Genomic DNA, 24,980 nt, shown 5'->3' with positions numbered 1-24,980 from the left:
CCGCCCGCCCACCGCGGGCCGCCGTGCTCCGGGCCCTTCCGGGGCGGGCTGTCCCCGCCTGCTCTGTAGCACTTCCGGGCTCGGTACATGTGGTGGCTCCTCGCCGCGGCCGGGGTTCCTCAGCGCTTTCCCCCGCTTCCCGCCGCAGCTCGGCACCGCCATGGGCCTCACCCGGCAGTACCTGCGGTACGGGCCGGCCGCGCTCTTCGGGCTGGTGGGCAGCGCTAAGGGTAACGCGGCCTTCGTGGCGCTGCGCGGGGAGCGGGGCCGCTATGTGGCCGTGCCGGCCTGCGAGCACGTCTTCGTGTGGGACACGCGGAAAGGAGAGAAGGTGAGAGCGGGGACACACACGCTGGTGAGGGGCAGCCACTTGCGGCGTGGGGCTGTGTGTGTGGGGGGGGGTAATCGTGTGATGTGTGGCGTTTTGGGGCCACCCGAAGCAAAGCGCGTTGTGTTACTGAGCTTAAGGGAAGCGCCGCTTCCACATCTTCCCCATCTCCCTTTTCTGTAGTCTAAGCACATAGAATCACAGAACAGTTACGGCTGGAAAGGACCTTAAGATATCCAGTTCCAGTCCCCTGCCATGGGCAGGGACAACTCACACTAAACCATCTCACCCAAGGCTCTGTCCAACCTGGCCCTGAACACTGCCAGGGATGGAGCATTTACCACTTCTTTGGGCAACCTGTTCCACGGCTTCACCACCCTCACAGTAAAGAACTTCTTCCTTATATCTAACCTGAACTTCCCCTGTTTCAGTTTGAATCCATCTCCCCTTGTCCTATCACTACAGTCCCTGATGAAAAGGCCTTCTCCTGCATCCTTATAGGCCCCCTTCAGACCTTGGAAGCTGCTCTGAGTTTTCCACACAGCTTCTCTTCTCCAGGCTGAACAGCCCCAACTTTTGTTTGTGGTGTGAGCCTGTGAGTGTGCCCTGGTTGAATTTCATTGTTGATTCTTTGAGATTTGCCTGTGGTATCTCAGCTGAAGAAGTGTAGTTACTGTCATAGTGACTGGAAAGCTTTTCCCTGTTTAGCTGGTGACCAGAAAGTTACGGGATGAAATAGGCATGTTGTGGAATTTGTTTTCAGCTTTGGAACTGGGCTTCCCCTGTGAACACTGTATCCCATAGGGGTTTGTGAGCTGTAACTTTAAGGACTTTGCTACATGTTGCATCCTGTCAGATTCTGAAATCATAGTAAGTACTGCTGTCCACTGCAAACTGAATTCAGGATTTGCTTTACAGCCCCTAGAGTGCTGACTGCTGGCATGTTGTTTGGAGATGTTTTTGTCTTTCTCAAGTTCCTGTGTAGCCTATGGACAAGAACTCTGTCCTGTACCTGAGAAAGAAAGACCAAGTAAGAGATGATGGGTCAGGAAGAAGCTTTCAGACTTTATACTTAAGCAATGTTCCTTGCTTTCCGGCACTTAAAATGCAGGGTGAGAAATTTTGGCTTCGGAGTTCCAGGACTTGTTCTGCGCCAGTTTTCTGTTTGATTATGAGAAATTATTTCAATTCTAGCTGCTGTCTCCCTTGTAAAATAGAGGTGATGGCACTGTATTTGGTGCAGGAAGTGGAAAAATGAGCTTCTAAAGTGACAGAAGTGCTCAGTTAGAAGTTCAGTAGAAGAGTACAGTATATACTTTGTGCTGTGTAAGTATCTGGCTCTAACATGTCATTTATCTATATTGTATGTCTTTGTCTCCTAAAAATTGCAGGTTGTTATCCTTAAGGGTCTTAAGCAGGAGGTCAGTTGTCTCTGCCCTTCTCCAGATGGGTTGCACCTGGCTGTTGGGTATGAAGATGGATCCATCCGTGTCTTCAGCCTCCTAAGTGGAGAAGTGATTATCACTTTCAATGGACACAAGGCTGCAGTTACAGCCATGCAGTATGACCATCTGGGTGGCCGGCTGGTATCTGGCTCAAAGGTGAGGGTTGCATATCTGGAGGACAGCACTTTCATAGAGATGCTCCATAGAGAAGGCTGACCTGCTGTAAAATGTTTGGTATTTTAAGTGGGTTATGTGGCCTCTGCCTATAGGGCTGGGAGAGCAACTGAGGCTGCAGGGCAGAAGTGAGGTACCAGTAGAGCTGTTAAAGTGAAGAAGCTTGTGAGTCAGGAATAGTAAATGCAGCTTTTAACTGGGGCAGAGGTGCATTTATTGGCCTGAGTGCACCTTTGGGGAAGGAATGTCACTTGCATTAATCATCCCTGACATTCAAATTCAGAGGGAGAAAGTGTGCTCCTAGGTAATGTCTCATAGCAGAGGTAGATGTTTTGCAGAGACACTCTTGTCTGTTCCAGGATACAGATACCATTGTGTGGGATGTCATCAACGAGAGCGGTCTGTACCGGCTGAGAGGGCACAAGGATGCTGTCACTCAAGTCCTTTTCTTGAAGGAGAAGAACCTGCTGGTCACCAGGTGAGCCAGGCTAAGTGTAGTAGTTGATCAGGAAAGCAGCCATGGTTTTACTTGCAATTTAGGCATCTTGGGTGCCACAGTCATTTGTATTTCCCTTTTCAACTCATGTATCTCAGACCCACCAGTATTTTAGAGTATGATTTTGCCATGTCCACAAATTTCTTAAATCTGATGCCTGAATACAGATATGGCACACAGAACTGAAATGTTCATTATGTGCATAGGAATTTTTGCTGTTTATCTTGAAGAATTAAGCAGACTTGCCTTCTGAAGGTGTAATTCACACAGCTATAGGACAGAAAAATTGCCTCCTGCTAAACTGGATTATAGGAATTAATTAAAAGATGAGAGATGTTTTTTTGAGTTGGTTTTCAGTTATTCAACATGAGCTGCTATTGACACTATCCCTTTAAAAATAAATGGCTGACAGAAGATCCTCAAATACCAGTCAATGATTTCTTTGTTTATCAATAGTCATCTAATAGCTAAATAGAAATCAGTTCAGTGTAAAATTAGAACAAGTTTCTTGTGCCTTTTTTTTTGTTGTTTCCAGTGGAAAAAGTAGTATTTTGTTGGTTTGGTAGATGGTGCCCATTTCTTAATGCAATTTCAGGTCCTTGTAGACAAGCTTTAGAAATGCTTCTTAATTCTAAATTGGGATAAAGAAATCTGCTCAATTTATTTTATTGACAGAGTAGAGATCCTGCTTTTCTTGAAATAAAATGTTGCTTCTTTATATTGTGTTTTTTTTTTTTTTTCCCAGAGGACTGCAGTCCTTTGTGTACAGTTGTGTTTTTCTTTGGTGATACTTTCATATGTTCACTTTACAGGTATCTTTGGATCCTGTGTAACAAAAGAGATGGATTAACAATAAATATCGCTTGTAATCAGACTTTTTTTCTTGTCCTGAGGGAGCTTACTAGTGGAACAAGTGTTCTATTTTGATTTAGTTGAAACTAATTGAGGAAAATAGGCACTATCAAAGTTACAACCCCCCAAAACCAGTACTAAATATTGTAAGATGTACTGAGAGAATCTATATAAATGTTCAAATTACTTTTCTCCAGTGCTCTTGTAGTATTGGCGTAGCATAATATGGCCAGAAATGTGTTTTAAGGAAGATCTAATCCTACAGGGGTTTTGAAGGACTGAAGCTGCTGTAATTCTCTATGAGGAGGAGCAGTTCCAAATCACTGTTCAGAATGAAGGAAACGGCTTTTCTTGTAGCCTGGTGAATGCACAGGCATGGCACAGGTTGAGAATGTGGAGGGGAGGTTTTAGAGGCAGCTTTAGCATTGATCAGGACTTTGCACTTACCATTCTCAACCTAAGTAAACAGTATTGTTCTCACCCTAAATAAGTGAGAAAGGAGGCTGTGTGACACTTGGGCTTGCAGCTGAATCCAGGGGAGGAAGCAGTTTTCAGTGATGTGCTAAATACCTTTATGCAGTACCTTTGTATTGCTATACTTTGTTCTTCCATAGCTTGAAAATGCAGCTGCTTTGTGAGATGTTGTGGCATGGTTTAGATTTTGTTTCTATCACTTTTCTAAGCACGTGAGCTCTGGCAGTCTTTCCTCATGTCTTGAGTTTTTCCTTCTTTATACTAGCGGCAAAGACACGTTGGTGAAATGGTGGGATCTGGACACCCAGCACTGCTTCAAAACTCTGGTTGGACACCGTACTGAGGTACAGAGGGTTTGTGGGGAGCTGTTGTGCTGGAGGGATTTAGGATTATATGTCATAGAATCACATAATGGTTTGGGTTTTAAATGACCGTAAGATCATCTAGTTCCACCCCCTCTGCCTTGGGGAGGGAGACCTCACACATGGCTCACTTTGCTCTCTTCCTGCTCTTATGAGTTGTAAACGGGCACTATGATACATTTTGTTTGTCATTAGGCTTTAGGGATGAGCAAATGAGAACCTTCCAAACTTTCCCTATGCTGTGGGTGACTCCAGAACAGATGTACTTGGAGGAGGTCCTGGCTAGATCCAGTCTCCTGTTGGTTGCTGTTTAAATAAATCAATTAAAGATGCTCTGTTGTTACAATAGTTAAAGGAGCCATAAGCCAATTCCTCACATTGTGCCTCTGCACAGGTTTGGGGGATGGCCGTGGTATCTGAAGAGAAGCGTCTGGTCACTGGAAGTGCAGACAGCGAGCTGAGGGTGTGGGATATTGCATATATTGAGGAGGTAAGATACTCCCCCTGTAACCCTTCACAGCCTTGCCCAACCGCTTGTCTTTGGACTGAGACTGGAACATATTAGATCTGGTTGATGTCCTGGGAAACTGAGCCAAAGCAATGTCTTTGCTGTTTGAGGGGTCAAGAAGCTGCTCTAGGGATAGACTTTTCTGTTTTCTGTGCTTTGAACTTTCATGTGGACCTGTGAGCACTTCCAGAACAACATTTCCGGATCTTGTGTCAGATCTTCCTGCCTTCTGGCTTATGGCTAGAGATTAGTCTTCTGGGTGGGTCATAAGGAGGGGAGGACACAGTGTTCGGTGTCTGCAGACATGCTATAGGCCACTCCTTAGTTGCAGTGCACACTAACCACTTGTTCCTCCAGGGAAATGAAATGGGAGACAGAAACGTGGACACTGTATCTCTTGTGATTTAAGGTGTTCCTTATGTTCTTTTTGTCCATGAGCAGGTAAAAGACCCTGATGAGCCAGAATCCAAGAAAAGCAAAGGGTCTTCACCTGGAGCACAAGAAAACACTGAAGAGGATGAGACCCTAGAGTTGGATGAGCATCCTGAGGAAGTAAGCTGTTTTGCATGCTGTCTGTGGGATGTTGTATCTTAACCTCATTTGCATGGTGCTGCTTGCGGAGCCAGCAGGAGTTTTAGAGATGGTCACATATTGCTTCTCTGGGGGTTTATACGCCAAGTGTCATATTTAGCCTGCAAGGGAAATTGTTAAGCAAAACGAGAATTATGACATCTTCCTCAGCAGCAGTCAGAGTTGTACCGTAACAAAATACAGCATGAGATTTGACTGCAGAAAGCTATTCCCACTTGTGCTGTGCTGGAGACTTCACTGACTCTCTTTCCAGTAGAACTTTCCAGGGTCCTGCTCAGATTTCAGACTGCATCTAGTTGTGGTTGATACCTGACCTTGTTAAATACTTTCCCAACTTCCTCTCCAGTGGATTTCCTTCCCTTCAATCACCTGTTTAAGAGTCTGTTATCACCACCTCTGCCTTTTCTGACAGAGGAACTGAGCTCTGCTGCTGTTGTAGCATAAAAAAATCAGCTCTGCCTTTACTGGCAAGCAGTAGTCATTTAATTCTTCCACTGAGCCTGTCATTGATTACTTTCAGCTAAAAAGCAGCAAAAGTTCAGGAGACAAGCTCATGGTTCACACAATGCTTGTTTTGTCCCTAGGTTATCCTTCCTAGCTGTTCTACCAGGACCCTGTAGGTTTATTTCCCCCTTTTCCTCTTGAGCTCACTTGCCAGTAGATTTCTGAGTTTGAGAAGATCACTTTAACTTTCAGACCAGAGTTGTTCTCCTTCTTTCCCTATAGCGCCTTGTAAAGTGCAGCAAAGTTGGATCCATCATGCGGGAAGGGAGAGACCGAGTAGTAACTCTTGCCACAGACCAAACGGGCAAGATTTTGGCCTGCCATGTAAGTAGTGTGGGGTTCTGCTATCAAGCTGTAGATGAGGCTTGTAGAGACTTTGGGTAAATTCTGTATGACCAGAGCTTTGCATGCCTTTGACTTTATTTGCTGTGTCTTTAGGGAACGGGTGTTGTTCTGGAAGTGTTCTCTGTCCTTTCTGAAGAGGAAATCCAGAAGAAATTGGAAAAGAAAATGAAGAAAGCAAAGAAAAAAGCCAAGTAAGCAGTCTTTTGCATGTATTTGGAAGCTGTCTGTTTCCAGAGAATTGTTAGAAAAGCCTTTCAGCAGCACGACACAGTGGTTGAACTCCAAGCTACTTGTTGTTCTCTCTCTGCTAGCTGTTCTGTTCTGGGGTCACTCTTCCTGTGCATCCTTAGTGCTTGTCTGAACAACACTACTTCCAGAGACTAAGGAAATGCCTCCCTGCAAAAAAATCTAGTGCATGCAAATGAATGGACTAAAATGGGTTTTTCAGAGCAGCTCACTTCTACCTGATATTTGTATTTACACTGCTTGGTGCATCAAAGAAAGTCTTTGATAGAATGTACAAGAATGAGAGTTTTATCTGAGAAGTCAGAGTGACTCTAATACCTCATCTCCTGTTTTACAGCAGACAGAGATACAAGTGAGAGCTTTCTTAATGTTTAATTTGTGTTAAGTGTCTTTCTGGGTATCATGGCACTTAACAGGGGTCTTAGAGCAGCCCTTCAGAAGAGGTCTGGCTCCAGGGTAGAAACTGAAGCACAGGGCATGTAAATCTGGAGATGGATTTTTGGCAACGGCTGAGGACTTCGGATGAGTGGTAGGACATGAGCAGAAGCTGAACTCCCTCTCGAACGCAGCTCTCTGTTGTCTGTTTTAGAATCATAGAATGGGTTGGAAAGGACCTTAAGATCACCCAGTTCCAACCCCCCTGCCATGGGCAGGGACACCTCACACTAGACCATGTTGCCCAAGGCTCTGTCCAGCCTGGCCTTGAACACTGCCAGGGATGGAGCATTTACCACTTCTTTGGGCAACCTGTTCCATGGCTTCACCACCCTCACAGTAAAGAACTTCTTCCTTATATCTGACCTGAACTTCCGCTGTTCCAGTTTGAACCCATCACCCCTTGTCCTGTTGCTACAGTCCCTGATGAAGAGTCCCTCCCCAGCACCCTTGTAGGCCCCCTTCAGATACTGGAAGCTGCTCTGAGGTCTGCACGCAGCCTTCTCTTCTCCAGGCTGAACAGCCCTGACTTTCACAGCCTATCTTCATATGGGAGGTACTCTAGCCCCTGATTATCCTTGTGGCCTCCTCTGGACTTGCTCCACAGCTCCATGTCCTTCTTACGCTGAGGACACCAGAACTGCACACAGTGCTGCAGGTAGGGTCTCACAAGAGCAGAGTAGAGGGGCAGGATCACCTAATTTGACTCGCTCTCCTTTTGATGCCACCCAGCACATGGGGGCGGTTTTGGGCTCAAGCACACACTGAAGCTGGCTCTTGTTCAGTTTCTCATCGACCAGCACCCCCAAGTCCTCCTCTGCAGGGCTGCTCTGAATCTCTTTTCTGCCCAATACTGTGCCTGGGATTCCCCTGACCCAGATGTAGGATCTTGCACCTGGCTTGGTTGAACTTCTTGAGGCTGGCATTGGCCACCACTCAAGCTTGTCAGTGTCCCTCTGGATCCCATCCCTTCCCTCCAGCATGACAGCCACACAGATTGATGTCATTGGCAAACTTTCTGAGGGGTCGTCAATCCCACTGTCCATGTTGATGGCAAAGATGTTGAACAGAATCAGTCTCAACACTGACCCCTCAGGGACATCTTCCTGGACATTGAGCTATCTTTTGTATTAATTTTTTGGTTTGCATCCATCTTTCTAACGTGCCTTGTTCAAATGCTTTGGGTTCAGAAGAGATAGTCCTTTTTTAGGGCAGTTTATCTCTTCAGTAGTCTGCATGCCAGCATGATCTTCACTGTTCTTAAAATGTAGTTAGCCCTGCTGGGTAAGTGGGTTGTTCTTTTCAGCAGGCTAAGTGGTTTTCTTGTTATTCACTGTCTCTGTTAAGTTTGTGTTGGCTCTGCTGGGTTATTTGACTCTTCTCCATTACCTGACATTCCTAGACAGAACTCTGAAGAGGAGCCTGAAAAGAGTGTGGAGCTGAGCCTGCAGGAGGAGATTCAACGACTGACTAACATCAGAGCTTCTTCTAAAATCAAGTGAGTGGAAAGCCTGTTGTAGAAGCTGAGCTGTGGCTGTGTAGCTACTTGGGAAGAACTGTGTACAGCTCAGTATAGGGAGAGGTAGAAGTTTAACCCTTGACATGTGTTCTGCTTGAAGCTGGGGGAGAGGCCTACCATAATCTCCAGTCCATTCACACCTCTTCCACAAGTGGTCCCCTTCTTGCACACCTCTGTGAGTTAGTGTGGACTTGCTTGTGGCATGCACTCTGCCTATATTCCTCTTTCTCGGTTCTTGATATTTGATACATCCTACATTTTGTCTTACTGCCCCTGTGTACAGCACTTTTTTTGGTCTAATTTAACAGGTCATTTGACTTGTTTCTCTCTCCGAAAGGAGAGCTGAAGATCGTTCTGCTGCTCCAGAGCAACATCATTGAGTCATACAACCTGAACCTGTCAGCACAAGTCCCACAGGCTGTCCGTGTATCCAAGATAACCATTGGAGGGCACCGCAGTGATGTCAGGACGTTGGCTTTCAGCTCTGACAACATTGCTGTTCTCTCTGCAGCTGCAGAGTCTGTAAAGGTTTGGAACAGGTATGCAGACCAATTGTGTCACTCCCCTCTGCCCTACAGGTCAGTCTCCCAGAGCTCGGGGATGCTGTCTTCAGATGGGCAGTGATAAGGGGCTGATGGAGAAATATGAAATAGTGAATGAAGTAAAGGAAATAAACAGAAAGCTATTTGGCTTCTTTCCTTCTTAGGAAAACTGAAAAACTATGGAGCTAAAACTCCATAATTCACTCATGGAGTTTCTATGGAGCTAAAACTCCATAATTAACTCATGGAGTTTCTTGCTGTAAAGCAGCACTGAGGCTAAGTTTAGTAGCAGGTATGGAAAGATAAATACCTAAACACAGAGGTAGTATATAGCAGTCCAGTATAGACTGTATTTTGTTGCTTTTTTTCCTTTTTAATAAGAGGTACTAACTCTGAACTAGCTACTACCTGTTCTTTTGGGAACATGTGGGTTTCTTGGCATTGTATCAGAAGGATGTAGTATTAGACTGAGTAAGTTACTGTTTTGTTCTAGAGGGTTGTCCCAGTGTTTCCTTAGTGCTGTGGATTTCAAGCTGTGTTTCCTTTGAGTGTGCTGTCTTGTACTTCTTCTTCCTCTCCTGAATGACAGGAGCTGTCCTTGCTCATGACAGCAGGAAGTCATGATGGTGGATGGTATAATGGCATGTTTTTATGGGAAACGTTCTTAGTGATGTTGGATAGCATTTGCGTCATAGCATGGTGGTGGTGTATCCTCTGGCCCCAGCTGAAAAGACAGCCCTGGGCAGAGGCCATGGTGGAACATGTCTCAGTGGGACAGACTGTGTGTGTGATAAGAGGTTTTGGGCTTTGCCTTTATCTCCAGAGCAACCTTGCAGTGCATCCGGACAATGGACTGTGAGTATGCGCTTTGCTCGCTCTTTGTCCCAGGAGATCGGCAAGTCATCGTTGGCACCAAGGTAAGCAGTGTGCTTTTGTACTCCAGAAACAGCTCTCATAACAGATTTCCAGACTTGGGCATTTCCAGACTGGCCAGCTCTGGAAATATGCTATGAAAATGTCATGAAGGCAGCCTTACAGAAAATACATTGCATTTCTTCATCTGCAGCATTCTGGTTTAGGTGTAAAAACCTCTCTGACAGTCAGGTTCTGCTCTATTCCCAAACTCTTTATGCAGCTTTCGTGGCTTCTTGAGCTGGGTAGCTTGGGCAAGTCACTGATGGTGATCAGGAGTTTGGATTTCTGTGTATAACAGCCATCTAATGAAGCTGGCTGCTAGCGAGATGTGTGACAGGAGTACTCTTCTGCTGGGAGCTCTCATGTGTTGTCAAGGGGCTGATTAGTCCTCTGTGATATATCTTTCTTCCCAGACAGGGAAGCTGCAGCTATATGACCTGGCTTCTGGGAGTCTGACAGAGACACTTAATGCTCACGACGGGGCGGTGTGGTCCATTGCTCTTTCACCAGACCAGGTAACTCAGCCACCATTCTAAGTATCATCTGTTGCATGTCCTGTCCTGTGTATGCACTGCTGATGAGAGCATGGGATCCCTTCATCCTGGGAGGTGGAGGGTGCAGCTAGTAGTCTCTAAGAACTTTAAACTGTGGATACAGGCATGGTTTGCTGAAATACCTCTCTAGCTGTGTGGCACATGGCAGTAGATCTTTGGGCTGAGTGGAGCCTCATCTTCATCACCTAATCTGGCTTCTGCATGATGGAGGACACTTGGATTTCCCTGGTGGAGTCTGTGTGTGCAGCAGTACAGACCTTGTGGATGTGTTCTAGCTGTGGAGAGCTTCAGTCCCTTTAACCTGCTGCAGTGGCTGATGAACCAGTTTAATTTGCTGCTTGTCTGCTGGATTAACGATTTTGTTAAACACAGTGAGGTTTTTCCTTTGTGTGGCATTCATCTTGAATGACCAAGTCACTCTTCCCATCTAGCTGATGGTCATTAGGGTGAAATTCTCCTGTTCCTGCAGGATGCATTTTCCAGGCTCTTAGTTCTTGTACTTTTTCAGTTAACTGTAGCAATTTTTTTGCTGGTGGCCCCAGGATCTGGGTGCATTGTGTAATAGGGATTACACCAGTGCCAGATGCCCTTTGGGATCCATCCAAGGGCTTAACTAACATTTTTGATCTTAAGGAAAAGGATAATCCCTAACAAGTTAATTTTCCATAAGCTCTTTTCTCCATATTCGGTTCCCTTTCTTTGGTTGATGGAAACCGTAATTACCCGTTTGTTCTGTTGACTGTGCTCACAATTACCAGGCCTGCCTGTTCACTCTGAATGATAGTATTACATTAGTTTCTTCTCACTGTATTTCCAAAGTTGCTGAGAATGGAAATTGAGAGTTCAGAGAGTCCTCTTCATCAGGGACTGCAGGGATAGGACAAGGGGTGATGGGTTCCAACTTTAACAGGGGAAGTTCAGGTTAGATATAAGGAGGGTGGTGAGGCGCTGGTACAGGTTGCCCAGAGAAGTGGTAAATGCTCCATCCCTGGCAGTGTTCAAGGCCAGGTTGTACAAAGCCTTGGGCGACATGGTCTTTTGTGATGTGTCCCTGCCCATGGCAGGGGGGTTGGAACTGGATGATCTTAAGGTCCTTTCTGACCCAAACCATTCTATGATTCTCCATTGTACTGCTCTGTAAAAATCTTGCATTTGGGGAATCTGAACCATTTATAAATGTCTGACATGAGTAGCTGCATTTTAACAGCCTTGTGAGTTTTTGGAGCAGTTTTTCATCGCTGTTTTGTAGTGTGATTATGGAACATGTTGGTTTTTTCCTGACCACAACAGATGATAAATGTTTCCTGAACCCGTATTTACTGAGCATTGCTGTTTAATAGTTCTCATACTAGCCTCCTTAGCTCACTCTACTTGGCGTAACCGCCGTAGCTGTAGAAATCTATTTGTGTCTTGTACTCCTTGTATCAATTTTGCTCCATTACCACAGTTCAGGTTCATACTGATTTCTCTCAGTTTCCACTTTCTTCTTTTTGTTGTATATGCCATCTTTTCTCATGTTGCACTTGAAGCTGGAGTGGTTTTTAGTGGAATCAAAACCATAGCAAGTAATAACCTTCCTGAAATTTGTTTATCCTACACATTAAAACATAGGGGATAGATTTTCCCATGTTATTAATGTAAAAGGGATGATGTTGAACTGTCCTTCCTTTAGAAGGCTGTGCTTGTGGGGTAGTGGACTGAGTGTTCTGGTAAGAGTGAGAGGGTCAGCTTGCCCACAAAACACAAGCACATCATTACCTGCAGCTGAGGTTAATGTTTTCAGACCCAACGTTTCAGTCCATGTCTCAACATTTGGAGTCTTTGCCTTTGAGGTCCCTGTCAGAGCTTTTGAAACATTTGTTGTTGCTCAGCCAATGGGTAGTGCATGATCTAACCATAGCAAGTGCTCCTGGTGGTGTTCACTTCATCATTAATAGGGTAGGAATGTGGGACATTTCAGAAACCACCTTGTGTGTTGACAGTTCCTTGCTGTAGAGTTTCTCTGGATTACAGCAAAACTAGTTTCAAATATGGTGTTTTTTTTCGCTTTCCCCTGCAGCGTGGCTTTGTGACAGGTGGTGCTGATAAATGTGTCAAGTTCTGGGAGTTCGAGCTTGTGAAGGATGAGAGCAGCATTCAGAAAAGGTGAGAAAATAAACCTTTTGAGACTATGTTCAGCTTCAGTATTCGTTGTTGCTGATGGATGCTTTGGCCTTTAGTGTGCACTGTAACAAGTGCCCATGACTTGTATGTGGAACACGTGGAGAAGAGTGTGAACTCAGTGCTGTTTTGTGAAGGTCTGAGCTTTGTTCAGCCACCTCAAGGACACTTGCCCCATTCTGATCCCTTGCTTTTTGTGGGAGTGTAGCTTCTAATCACACGATGGTCCTCCAGCTCGGAAAGCAGTAAATTTAGCAGTGAAGTTTATCAGCCTGCAGTGCTGTGCTTATTTCTAGGCCTGTCTTGTTGTAACGAGGGATGAGATGCTGTGTGTTAGAATTAAGTTGCTTTCCCAGGGTGCAGTCTGGGAGTCATATTTTTATCTCTTCAAAACTTGTTTGTTTGGGATCACAATTGTTGTTTTTATCTTCATGTTGCCAGGCTTTCTGTGAAACATGTGCGTGTTTTGCAGCTGGATGAAGATGTCCTCTGTGTGAGGTACAGCCCCAACCAGAAGCTGCTGGCTGTCTCCTTACTGGATTGCACTGTGAAAGTTTTCTATGTTGACACACTCAAGGTACATGACCCAATGGGCTGTGAGGCTGTGCAGAGAGTGATGCAATTGTAGCCTGATTGGGAATACGTATTGTGAGACACTCGTAGTGAGACCATACATCCCACTTCAGCTGGCTGTTTGCTAGCAAACCTGTCAGAACATGGCTGCCCAACACTGGGGAGAAGATAGTTTTTCATCTGGGAAGTACTGTGAACCCCCATGTGCAAGGTTCACTCTAAACCCTGAGGGCATGGTGGTTCCCCAGAGCTGCAAGGCACTGTAAAGATGGATGTGTCACACATGGCATTAAATAGGGCATAGCAGAGGCAAAGCCTGGGAGAGAAGAATCTTCCTTGTGATCAGTGTGTTGTGGTTTTGTGAGTTGTGTGTTAGCACATGAATGTTAGGGAGTGACACGAGACAGACCAGCACTGACGGACAGGCAAAGAAGAGGAGAGAGGAACTCCATAGGGAGTGGTGGCATCAGTGTTAGCTTAGTTTGCTTGAGTATTTCCACCCTCAGTTCTGCCATCATGGCTCTGCAGCTAACAATGAAAGTGGGGCAGTGCTAGAAAGACAGCACTCCTGAGGCACAACAGAGCTGGCCTGGAGCTTGAGATTTGCACACATCTCTACCCAGCATGTCTAACTGAGACACCTTTCTTCTGCTTCAGTTTTTCCTCTCTCTGTATGGACACAAGCTGCCAGTGCTGTGTATGGACATCTCCTATGTAAGTATCATTAGGGCTGTGTTAGGTGGGACTGCAATGATACTAATGACTGCAAGAACCTCTGCTGGCAGCCAGGTCTCTAGGATAGTGCTTTCTTGTCACCTCCTTGCTCTGACTTAGCAGTTTCTTAATGGGACGCAGCAAGCCCCTCCTTATCCTGCAGTTCTGTGCTCACCAGGAGGGTCACTGAGTAGTGGTCATGATGGAACTGACCAGGGCATTCTGTGAGCAAGTGGAAATCAAAATGCTGTGGTGGTTCCCTACACTCAAGAGGTACAGCTTGCTCTCTGCTGAAGTTACTGACTCTGTGAGAGGAGCTCGAATTCTTTGGTAGTGTGAGCAGAGAGCAGGTGCTGAGGTGGAGCAGCCTCCTCATGCCTATTCATTCTTGGGCTGTATCTTGTTCTAGGGTGTCCTTGGGAGGAGGCTTATTGGAAGCCAAAAATGTCAAGATGTAGCTAAGGTCTTAAATGCCTGCAGAGGTTCAGAAGAGAGGAAGGGTGCTGTCAGTGGGCTGTGCTGGTAGCACAGGCATGGGCCACTCTGGCGAGAGGTGATGGAGGGGTTGGGGGGGAGCATGTTTCAGGAGCCAGGTATCTGTATACTCAGCAGTTCTTAGTCATTGGTTCAGCAGCAATTCTTCATGGGGCTGCCAGCCAGTTCCCCCACACCTTCCTCTCTGTTGCTCTGTAGGATGGGACTCTAATAGCAACTGGCTCCGCTGACAGGAATGTGAAGATTTGGGGCTTGGATTTTGGGGACTGTCACCGTTCTCTCTTTGCCCATGATGACAGGTCAGTCATATTTTACAGCATCTCTGGGTTGCGGGTTATATCACAAGGGATTGTGATCCAGCAATTACCCTTTTGTCCAGCATAATGTGGGTGTAGGTCTGCAGTGTTCCCCAAGTGGATGAATTTGAGCCTTTTTCCCTTTCAGTGTGATGTATCTGCAGTTTGTGGCGAAATCCCATCTCTTCTTCACAGCTGGGAAGGACAGTAAGATTAAGCAGTGGGATGCAGATAAATTTGAGCACATCCAGACACTGGAGGTAGGAAGTTTTAGAGACTGTTGGAAGCAAGCATTATTCCTTTATGAGCAGCACTTCCCTCAGGAGTGGGAGCTGGGTGGTGTTCTTGTCTAACCTCTTCTGTCTGCCACACAGGGACATCACAAGGAGGTTTGGTGTTTGGCACTCAGTCCTAATGGAGACTACGTGGTGTCGGCATCCCATGACAAGTCCCTGCGCCTCTGGGAAAGGACAAGGGAGCCACTTGTTTTGGAAGAGGAGAGGGAGATGGTGAGAGTTGCATCCTTCCTGCCAAAGACAACTGTTTTCTCTTTGGTTTTCACTGTGGAGGAGTCTGGCTCCTCACTTGGCAGGTTGCTCACTGCTAACCGCAGCCTGGTGTTGAGGTGCTCAGGGTTGACTGGTACCTTTTGCACCATAGTTCTGTTGACCTGAGCTGTCTAGAGAGAGCACTGCAGATGCTGCAGTTGCTTGCTTGTTTGCTGCATTGCAGATGCCTGGCTGACTTGCTGTCTGCTTTGCTTTTCTCTTGATTCTCAGACTTTACTCTAGAGCTATGTTTTTCAACAGGTCAGTTGGCTACACTGTTTGACCTTCTCTTATTCTGTTGTGCTCCTTTCGATGTGTGTGCTTTGTAGGCAGCTCAGCAGGTGGCTGTTGTGGAGTGATGGAGAGCACTGCTCCTGTTAAATGCAATTTGTTTTGTTTTCCTCTTTTCCAACAATGACAGGTCTATTCTATCTTAGAGGCAGGCTCCAAAGCTCGGAAAGGATGGAATAAGCCCATTCTACTCTATTTTAAGCATATATTCATGTAGCATATATATGTGAATCATAGACTTGCAGAAAGACTTAAGTAGGGTGGAAACACTGTTGTCAGAGTCCAGTCCTACCCCTTGTTCACTGCAAGATCACCTTGAAGCTGTATCAGATTGCTCAGAGACTTGTCTTGATATGAAACCTGAGGTGACCCATCAGCAGCATCTTGATGCCCAGTGGTTGGTGTACTAGGAATGGTGATGGTAAAAGGAGAGCAGAGACAGCTTTTTCCAGATGCCAGGAAAGTGTTGTTTGGGTCAAGTTTGAGTAACAAGATGGGCACAAATACACCAGTAGTGAATTACACACCGATGGGGCCCTATTGACGTGAGAAGTGCCAGACAGGAGATTCTTTCCTCTTGCAGGCTAGGATAACCCTAGGACTTTTCTAGGCTTCTCTGTGTTGTGTGCCAGGTGGAAAGTCTGGTGCTGAATTGCTGTTGTCTCCATCTCAGCTTGGTGTCTTGTCTATGGGCTATTCCTGTATCCAGAGCAGAGACCTTCATTTCTTTCAGTCCGGGAGGTTACAGAGTTCTCTGTGGGGTTGGGACCAGGGACAAGTGGGTATTTTGCACTGTTGTTGTTGATCCCTGCTGATTTATCCTGGTTCTGTAACAAGCTGCATGAAGGTGCAGGTTCTGTTGCTCAACTAGTCTGGAAGGGATCTGTGCCCAAATCTGTTAATACATTGTGTTCTCCTCCACTGTAGGAACGAGAAGCTGAATATGAAGAGAGTGTGGCGAAGGAAGAGCAGCCTGTGGTGAGTTGCAGTGAGCGTGTGTCAGTCTGACTGTACAGATGCTGGAATAACTACTTCTGTAAGAGGCATAGAAGAGGTGTCGGAGAGGACTGGTAATCTCACTGCTTTGAGGAGGTGCAGGGGGGGAAAGGTGCTGATGAAGCTGTAGCTGCCCCAAGATACAGTTGACTGATACTTCACACACATAACTTCAGGAGAGTGTGTGGAGCTGGCCAAACACACAGTAGCTGTGGACACTGAAACTTCTCTGTGCTGTAGGCTTTGCTATCTCCAATGTCCGGGTCCACACCAGCTCTGTACCATGGCTGCCTTCTGACTGCTTCCAACTCGATGTAACACAGGATTGGTGGGGGAACCTAATCCCTCTTGCTTAGGTGCTTGGGTTGTGCTGCTGGTTGTATTATTCAGCCTCTGTTGGCAGAACAAGAGCTGTGTTTACCTACCTCCCAGAGCATACTAACACACAGCACCTCTGTTCATCAGAAGGAGCTTTGCACTTGGCAAGTACAGTATTTTCCCAGATAAACCACCGGTTTAGGGAATGGGGCTGTTTTTCTTAATATGGATTGTGGTAGGATGCAGACTCTGCATTTTGTAGGTGGCTGGGGAGACTCAAGGAGAGACGGGGCTCGCAGGAAAGAAGACCATTGAAACCATCAAAGCGGTAAGATCATGCGGGTCTACCAGCACTGCTTTGTGCCTCAGCAGTCTCTCGAGGGTTGGAGCATTAGTTTGAAAGAGTAACCTGTGCTGTCACATGAGGGCAGTTTACCATGCATACAAGAGCAGTCTGTCCTGCTTCATGGCCCGCAGGGAAGGGTCTGACTCTGGAGAGTCAAGCACCAGGAATTCTCCCCAAACCTCTCCAGGGAACAGGTGAGGTTCCTGTAGCTGCAGCTTTCTCTGCTTGTCATGTGTGGGACAGATGGGGCTGCTCTTGACCATTGGGGCCCCAAAAAAAGAACACAAGGCAGCTGAGATGTTCTCTAGGATCCAGGCTGCTCCCCAAAGGGCTGCTCAGTCTTGTGGGCATCTGTGGAAGGTAGAAATGTATTGCAGTGCCTGAGGCAGAAGGTGTACCAGGAAGGTGCGGGGATGGGTAATTTCATGGCACAGATTTCAACAGTCTGGTGCTCTTATAAGTACAGAGAAGATGTTAATCTGAGTAATCGAAATGGCCTGACCCTGACTTTCTTCAGAGGCATGCTGCTTGCTTGGGTAGGGGGTGGGAGCTCAGTGTCAAGGCAACAATTGAAGCTGCAGCAGAGCACCCTGGGCAGTGGGGGAAATCACAGAATGGTTTGGGTCAGAAAGGACCTTAAAATCATTCAGTTCCACCCCCCTGCCATGGGCAGGGATGCCTCACTCTAGACCCTGTCACTCAAGGCTCTGTCCAACCTGCCCTTGAACACTGCCAGGGATGGGGCATTTACCACTTCTCTGGGGAGCCTGTTCCAGGGCCTCACCACCCTCACAGTAAAGAACTTCTTCCTTATATCTAACCTGAACTTCCCTTGTTCAAGTTTAAACCCATCACCCCTTGTCCTGTTGCAACAGTCCCTGATGATGAGTCCCTTTCCAGGACCCTTGTAGACCCCCTTCAGATACTGGAAGCTGCTCTGAGGTCTTCATGCAGCCTTCTCTTCTCCAGGCTGAACAGCCCCAGCTTTCTCAGCCTGTGTCCATATGGGAGGTGCTCCAGCCCCTGCTCATCCTTGTGGCCTCCTCTGGACTTGTTCCCACAGTTCCATGCCCTTCTTATGCTGAGGACACCAGAACTGCACACAGTGCTGCAAGTGGGGTCTCGTGAGGGCAGAGGGACAGGATCACCTCCTTTGACCCGCTGATCACGCTCCTTTTTGATGCAGCTCATGTTCTGACATCTTCAGGACATGATTGACATGCTCTGAGTAGTGGTGCAGTTTGGAGTAGAGGTTGCCTTTCTGCAGGAGATGTCCTATGATTCTCCACATCAGTCTCTGCTTCCACCTCCATTTGTCCAGTAGGACTTGATATTTGCTTTGGCTTCTCTGGTGTCACTGATGTGCTGTTCCTGTGCTGTACAGGCTGAGCGGATCATGGAAGCTATTGAGCTGTATAGAGAAGAGATGGCAAAACTGAAGGAGCACAAGGCCATATGCAAAGCTGCAGGAAAAGAGGTAAAAGACTGAGGATTGTGCCAATCCCAAGGGTATTGGGTGTATCCTTCCAACTCAGCACGCAGATAAAATCAAACAGCTGGAAATAGCAGAGATTTGCTGAAATCTGTTGAAGAACAAAATGACACTGCTCTGGGCATGGCTGGTGGGGTTTTCTTTCCAACGATCTTTGTTTCAGGTCACAGTAGGATGTAAGATGGGTGTTTTTGTTCTTGGGAGAGCATGCTGCTGCAAATTCATCTCCTGTTCAGCCTGTTCTTTGCCTTCAGCTCAACATTCCCTGCAAAATTAGGGGCTGTGGTATCAGTGGGGAAAAGTGACAATGAAGAAGTGGAAGAAGATTCATGCATGTTTGCGTTATCTGTGCACGTCTGAGAATGAGATTATCTGTAAATGAGGCCTCATCAATGTTCTGGGGAGGGTGGAAGTGAAATTGCAGGAGGACTCGATAAAAGCTCTGCAGATTAAAGTTTTCTCTGTGAATATGCATTTGTACACATACACCTATCTTATTCTGACCCATTCTGTGTCTCCAGGTTCCCTTTCCTGTCAATCCCATCCTGCGTGCCTATGGAAATATTACAGTAAGTGGAATGCCCACTGGCTGTGGCCCATTCTCAACTGGGGTGGGGCTGGTTCATTTTCAGGCTGAGCCAAAACACTGGGTTGCTGTGGACTAACTATTTGGTTCAATTTGAAGTGAAAATTCAGCACTTCTGCTTGTGCAAAGTGAACACAATTTGGGGGTTTTGTGGTGGTGGTTTTTGGTATTTTTTTTAATCTCCTGGAGGTGTTACAAATGTTTCACCTCATCAGGGTTAAACATAACCCTGATGGTAGCCGTGACCTTATCATGGACCTTACCATGAGCCAGCAGTTGACAGTATTCTCCAAGATGTGGGAAAGCTAGTTCAAACCCTTCCTGTGCCTCTGCCAGTAGGGTGCAGTTGCCATTATATAGCATGCTCCAGAGGAGCTGTGTCATGTTACCCAAAATACCTGAGCATTCCTGGGAACTACCCATATCACTGTGCCTCCCACCCTGTGAATAACACTTAACACTTAGCTTAAACACTTAGCCAGAGCCATTCCCTCCCTTCCTCTGGGAATACAGGCATATTTAAATGCAAGTGGAATAGATTGAAGATGGGTGAGTGAAATCCTATGGCTCAGTAGCTAGCAAAATTCCTTGGAAGCAGGTAATGTTTAATTGAATCTTACTGTACAAAGAAGGGGATTTGAACCTGTTTCCAAAGCCTTGGAAGAATGTGCTGGTCTACTGGGTAAAAACATTAGCCACAAGTTATGAAATGTCCTGTTAGTTGGTGAATTGACCATGATGAGCATTCAGTATGTCAGACCATGAACAGAAAGACTTCATGTGCTGACCGTCACTTACCCTTTTTCTTGGGAGAGATGCTGCTTGTGGAGCACTTGTCCCAGCATTCCTACTGTGTTGCCTTGACTCAAGAAGTTGGAGCTGGAAGCACGTGAGGGTTTCCTGACCCTAAATCACTGCCTGTGCAGCTGTAACAACAGCAGGGCAGCTCTGAGCAAGGCAGGGCTATATGGTAGCTGCCCAGGCTTATTTCTGTGGCACTGGTACAGCAGTTACTGATTCTGTTTTGGTTTTCCTGGTTATTCCAGTGTGTATTCCTGGACTGCATTTTGAATTACCCTTTAGAAGATCCTTGTTTTTTTCATCCTCACCTTCTCTGAGGAGTATGTCAATGCCAGATGGAACAGCCTTTTGTCTTCTAACTACCTGTAACCACCTTATAAGAGCCCTTCTGCCCCCTCCCCTGTGACTATATTTTATTACAAGTTGAATAGACTGAATGGAAGTGAATGAAATCCTATGAATTAGTAGTCATGTACTTTACTATGGCAATTCTCAGCTCTGCTCTGCATCTGCCAAACACTTTCAGCAGATAAGCAGGAATTCAGTCTTTGGGAGATGAGTTTAAGGTTTTATCTCTGTAATTTGTCTGTTTCACCAGGCTTTTCATTCCAGGTTGTACAGGATCCACTGAACTGCATATGAGATGATTTAGCTGCTTGAATATAAACTTCAATTTTCACAATATTCTTTACCAGACCGGGTTATGTTATGGGGAGGGACAACTTCTTAGACTGATTGAAGCTGAAGGAGTTTCCTCTTTGCTATAGTCAGCCTGATATGGTTATGTCAAGATGTGATTGCATGTTTGTAACTGGGTGACACAGACCTTAAGGCACATGTTTGTCCTGGAATGTTTCTTGGTATGCAGAGGTGGTTCTTTCCTCTGTTACAGCCTTCTGCATACGTGCTAGAAGTTTTCAAGAAGGTCAAGTCGAGGTGAGTCCTGAAAGCCTTATCATTGAACAGCTTTGTGACCAAGTATTGCATTTCTGGGCCTGGGACTGGCTGGGGTCCTGGAATGGTCTTTCATGCTGGGTTTGGGCAGTGCTAGAGAGTCTTGAGTTCTGTTCCTGGCATGTTCCTCATGCAGGACATTGGGAAATGGAAATTGGTACTTCCATGGGGAGTGCTGGATGGAGCTTGTGTATGAGAGTTGGCTGCTTGGAAGCGCACATTTATGTGAAGAGCAGCTTGGGGATGCTGAGGAGGGAAGGTTGTGTGCCTGCTTCCTGTGCCAGAAGGTACCTGCTGACCTGGGCTGTAGTCTGTGAAGGTGCACTGTGCTTTGTGGGTGGTCAAAGAGCAGCAGTCTTGCTTAGCACAGCTTATGTTCCAGAACCTACCTATACAGAAGTGCTTCCTGTTCATCTGTAGCAGTGCAGTGGCTGAGATTCTATTAGCTAACTAAGGCTTCTATTCTAATGCTTCTGTTCCTTTGCTTTCTCCTCAGTGAGCTGGAAGAGTCTCTCCTGGTGTTGCCCTTCTCCTATGTCCCTGACCTGCTCAGACTGTTCAATGAATATATTCAGCTGGGCTCAGATATTGAACTCCTGTGCCGAGCTCTCCTCTTCCTGCTCAAGTGAGTCTTTCATCTGCCCAGACAGATCTGTTAGTGTCAGTTTGGTTGCTGTTGCTGTCCAGAACCTGAGACAACCCTAACAGGGCTCTGATCGGTAGTGGGCTTTCTCTTACATCTCTTGATCTGGAGCTCATGAGAAGCATTGTTGGGAATGAGGATGTGGCCTCTGCAGGAGGTAAGGAATCACTGCAGCTGCAGCAAACAGTGTGTGGGAATGGACTGACTGGATGTAGAATGTTGACGTGCCCAGATGGGGTTGCTGGTCCTGGTCCCTGAAGTTCATTGTATAAAGATCCTGCATCAAGGCACTGTTGACTGGTACAGGGTCATTGCAGAGCCCGTGTCCTCAGTGCCTGACAGAGACCTTCCCCTTGAAACACTTAAAAAGAAGCTTCAGAAAATAGCTTTTCCAGGTCAATCTGCCTATGCCTGGCTGGCCTAATTTAAGAAAAATCCTATGTCCATAACGCAGAGAGGCTCAGGTGAGGGCTTTCTGATGCTTCCAACAGTAATGCTGCAATACATCACTGCCTGCTTTGTTCCCAGGATACATTTTGGACAGATCACAGGCAACCACATGCTGGTGACTGTAATAGAAAACCTGAAGAAAACCACCATCTCCAGAGTCAGTGAGGCCCGGGTGAGTGTTGCACCCACCCCCTGGGATCTGGAGTAAGAGGATGGTCCAGTGTCTGGGAATGTGTGTTGTCTGTGGTGTCCAGTGGGAAAGTTGGTTGGGGGTCTGAGCCCATTTTGCCTTCCTCCGCTGCAAACAGGTTGCCTTTTCCTCACCTTCTGATGTGTGAGACTGCCCAGTGATGAGCCTGCACTTGTGCTCCCTCATTTACTCTTGAATTTGAGTATTTGGGCTCTGGCTCACTAGTTTCTTAATATGTTGGAGGTAAATAAACTATTTCTCTTGGGCTTTTCTGTGGGCTTCTAATATCACAAATGATGCAACTAGTGCCTGTCGGCATCTTGTCTTTCAGCAAATACAGTGGATTATAGGTGCTCTTGAGAGAACTCTGGGGAGCAAGGTGCAGGACTGACTGTTTTCCTACTCGGCTAAAGTTTACATGTAAAGAATGCTGGTTTATTTAAACCTGTGGGCTATTTTGCTTTCATCATTTCTTAGTAAAGGGTGGCCAGTGCAGGACCCTCTGCCCCCAAACAAGCTTGTTATGTACCCAACAGTGTGGTGCTGGTCTGTTTGCAGGATGTGCTGGGATTCAACATGGCGGGACTTCAGTACCTGAAGAGAGAGATTGAGGCCAGGGATGAGGTGACATTTTTTGCTGATGCTACTGACCGTTTTGAGGAGAAGAGGAGGAAGAGGAAGAAGAAGGAGAAGATGATTCTTGCAGTGCTTTAGCGTCTGCTGCCCAAGACCCAGAGCAGCTGGATGGGGTCCTGTAGCCTCAGTGCTGGCCCTGGAAGTTTTCTTGTGGCTGAATAGCTGTGATGATGTCTGCTGGCTGGGACAAAGCCTGTCTGCTCCCCATGTGGTATAGCCCAGCGTATAACCCCAGCTCAGAACGGTTGTCTCTGAGATGAGCTCTCTGTAGGCTGCTGCAAATGCATGCATGTGAACTGTTTCTGAGGTGGCTGTGTGAAATGGAGGCGATTTCTCCTGCAGAAGAGTTCACCTATTCTGACTGTGTTCTCCACGGAGTGAATCCTGCACATGGAGTGCTGGGGAGACCATGCCCTGGCTGGGGAAGGCAGCTCGCAGGATTTCATGCTGCTTTGACACCTGCTGGTGGTTTGTGGCAGTGCTCAGAGCCTCTGAGCAAAGCTACGTGACCTCTGCCCAAGTGTGAGAGCTTGATCTGCAGCCACTCACTTCTTGATGGGATGGGAAAATATGGCTGCCCTCTATTAAAGGCATATTTATATATGCTTTATGAAACACCTTTTGTTCGTGGAGTTTTGTCCTGATATTTTTCTGTAAAGCCTCAACTGCCTTGCCTTATGTGTCAGTTCTGAAAGGGTTTGGGTTTTTTTATTCTGGCAGAATAAAATCTGTGGGAGCAAATGAAAGGGCTGCCATCCAGGCTTGTGGTATTCCTTACAGTTGGCAGGCTGAGTATGAGAAGCCTGGGTTGTTTGCATCGTACTTGCTCCAGTTGTCAGAAATTGCAGTGAATTGTTGCAGTGTTGTACCTGTCCTGTATCAGATAAAAGGATTTATTTTCACAGCAGGGGTGGTGGGGCAGGATAGAGTGAGCAAGGCTCTGCTGCTGCCTGTAAGTTACTAGTTTGTAGTACATGCTGTCTTTTTTTACCCAGTAATCACTGGTTTGGTGGATATCGTAGGGGCTGAGTAGTTTTCTGACTTTTGGACTTGTGTGTCTGAGTTGGGCACTCAGAGCAGGACCTCTTTCTAACTTGAGCTTTATGTGGACTTCTAATCGCATCCCAGTTGTTCCTGTCTTTGACTTTGGTTTTCTGTTAGTAGCAATTACACACAAGGCAAACAGTTCACTTGGTCGGTCTCTTGGCAGCACCTCAGGTGTAATAACCATGCCTATTAGAATAACTGTTGTTAGTAAATAACTGTGTCAGGGGGCTGATGGTTCACTTGCTACTTCAGAGCCTGGGTAACTTGCAGCAGCACCAGGATATGGGTCCCACAGTCTTTATGGGAATAGCAGTCTCCATACAGCTCTCTGACACGTTTCTGGATGCCTCTAAGATTTTGTATTTGTCCAGATATGGATGAAACTTGTCATAAAACAGTTCCATTCAGACATGTCTCCATCCTGACCTATTCTGTTCTATTCCACTGTATTCTGTTCTATGTGTTTCTCCCAAAGGAGACCCTCGGCAGTGGGAGGGAGAGGAGACTCTGTAGGATGATGAATTGTGTTGGTAACTTCAGTTGACATCTTCAGCTGCTGCTGAAATGTGCTAGTCCACTAGGAAACAAAAGGGTTACAGATGGAGGGGTGGCTTCAGCAGGGGACATTTCAGCAGTGGTGACTGAGGAAAGAGATACCAAACCAGGTACCAAAAGGCTGACTCTATGCTTCTGTGTGATGTGCTCTGTTTACCTTCATGTCAGGGCTATAAATGTTACAGAACCTATGTAAAGAGCTGCTGTGGGATGATCCTCTGGGAGGAAAAAGATGGCCAGAAGTGCACACAAACTGAGGAACCAATGACAAGGATGTAGATGGTGGTATAGAAGAGACACTTGGGATGCAGAGTCATCTCATGATGATGACGGGCGTCTCCTCTGACCTGAGGTGGAATTTCTTCACCTTTGTGCTGTTACTGGGATTTGGGCAGAATCCTTGGAAGAAAAAGTCTTTGAGGTGGTAGACGTTAGTTGTCCTCTCTCCACTGGTGCTAACACAGGCTTCCCCATTGAGCTTGCTCTCTGATTTCTACCGCTTGTGACCAGTCTGCCCCGGCAGCAGTGGCCTCAGTGCCCAGAATGCACTCCTGGCAGCCTGTAGAAACCTGAAAAACATCAGGGCAGAAATCAGCAGA

General features: G+C 46.5%; 1 protein-coding gene across 1 annotated transcript; it reads left to right on the top strand.

Moving 5' to 3' along the window:
• The first annotated feature begins 53 nt into the window (after nucleotides 1-53).
• Nucleotides 54-23,534, top strand: WDR3 (WD repeat domain 3). Its single transcript, XM_061454196.1, has 26 exons — nucleotides 54-331; nucleotides 1,720-1,929; nucleotides 2,307-2,425; nucleotides 4,035-4,113; nucleotides 4,526-4,621; nucleotides 5,081-5,191; nucleotides 5,957-6,058; nucleotides 6,173-6,270; nucleotides 8,163-8,258; nucleotides 8,588-8,818; nucleotides 9,645-9,738; nucleotides 10,150-10,251; nucleotides 12,350-12,435; nucleotides 12,892-13,027; nucleotides 13,681-13,737; nucleotides 14,431-14,531; nucleotides 14,677-14,788; nucleotides 14,903-15,037; nucleotides 16,295-16,345; nucleotides 16,944-17,009; nucleotides 18,412-18,504; nucleotides 19,041-19,088; nucleotides 20,799-20,842; nucleotides 21,357-21,485; nucleotides 22,032-22,125; nucleotides 22,702-23,534. The coding sequence occupies exons 1-26, from the start codon at nucleotides 161-163 to the stop codon at nucleotides 22,855-22,857; spliced, it is 2,817 nt and encodes a 938-aa protein (XP_061310180.1). The 5' UTR covers nucleotides 54-160; the 3' UTR covers nucleotides 22,858-23,534.
• Nucleotides 23,535-24,980: the final 1,446 nt, after the last annotated feature.

Source organism: Pezoporus flaviventris, unplaced genomic scaffold (assembly GCF_033815535.1).
Source record: "Pezoporus flaviventris isolate CSIRO_AGI_PZ_B2104156 unplaced genomic scaffold, CSIRO_AGI_Pfla_v1 ptg000015l, whole genome shotgun sequence".
Classification (NCBI taxonomy): domain Eukaryota; kingdom Metazoa; phylum Chordata; class Aves; order Psittaciformes; family Psittacidae; genus Pezoporus; species Pezoporus flaviventris.
The sequence above is the reverse complement of the archived record's forward strand: the minus strand, read 5'-3'. Positions and strand labels throughout refer to the sequence as shown.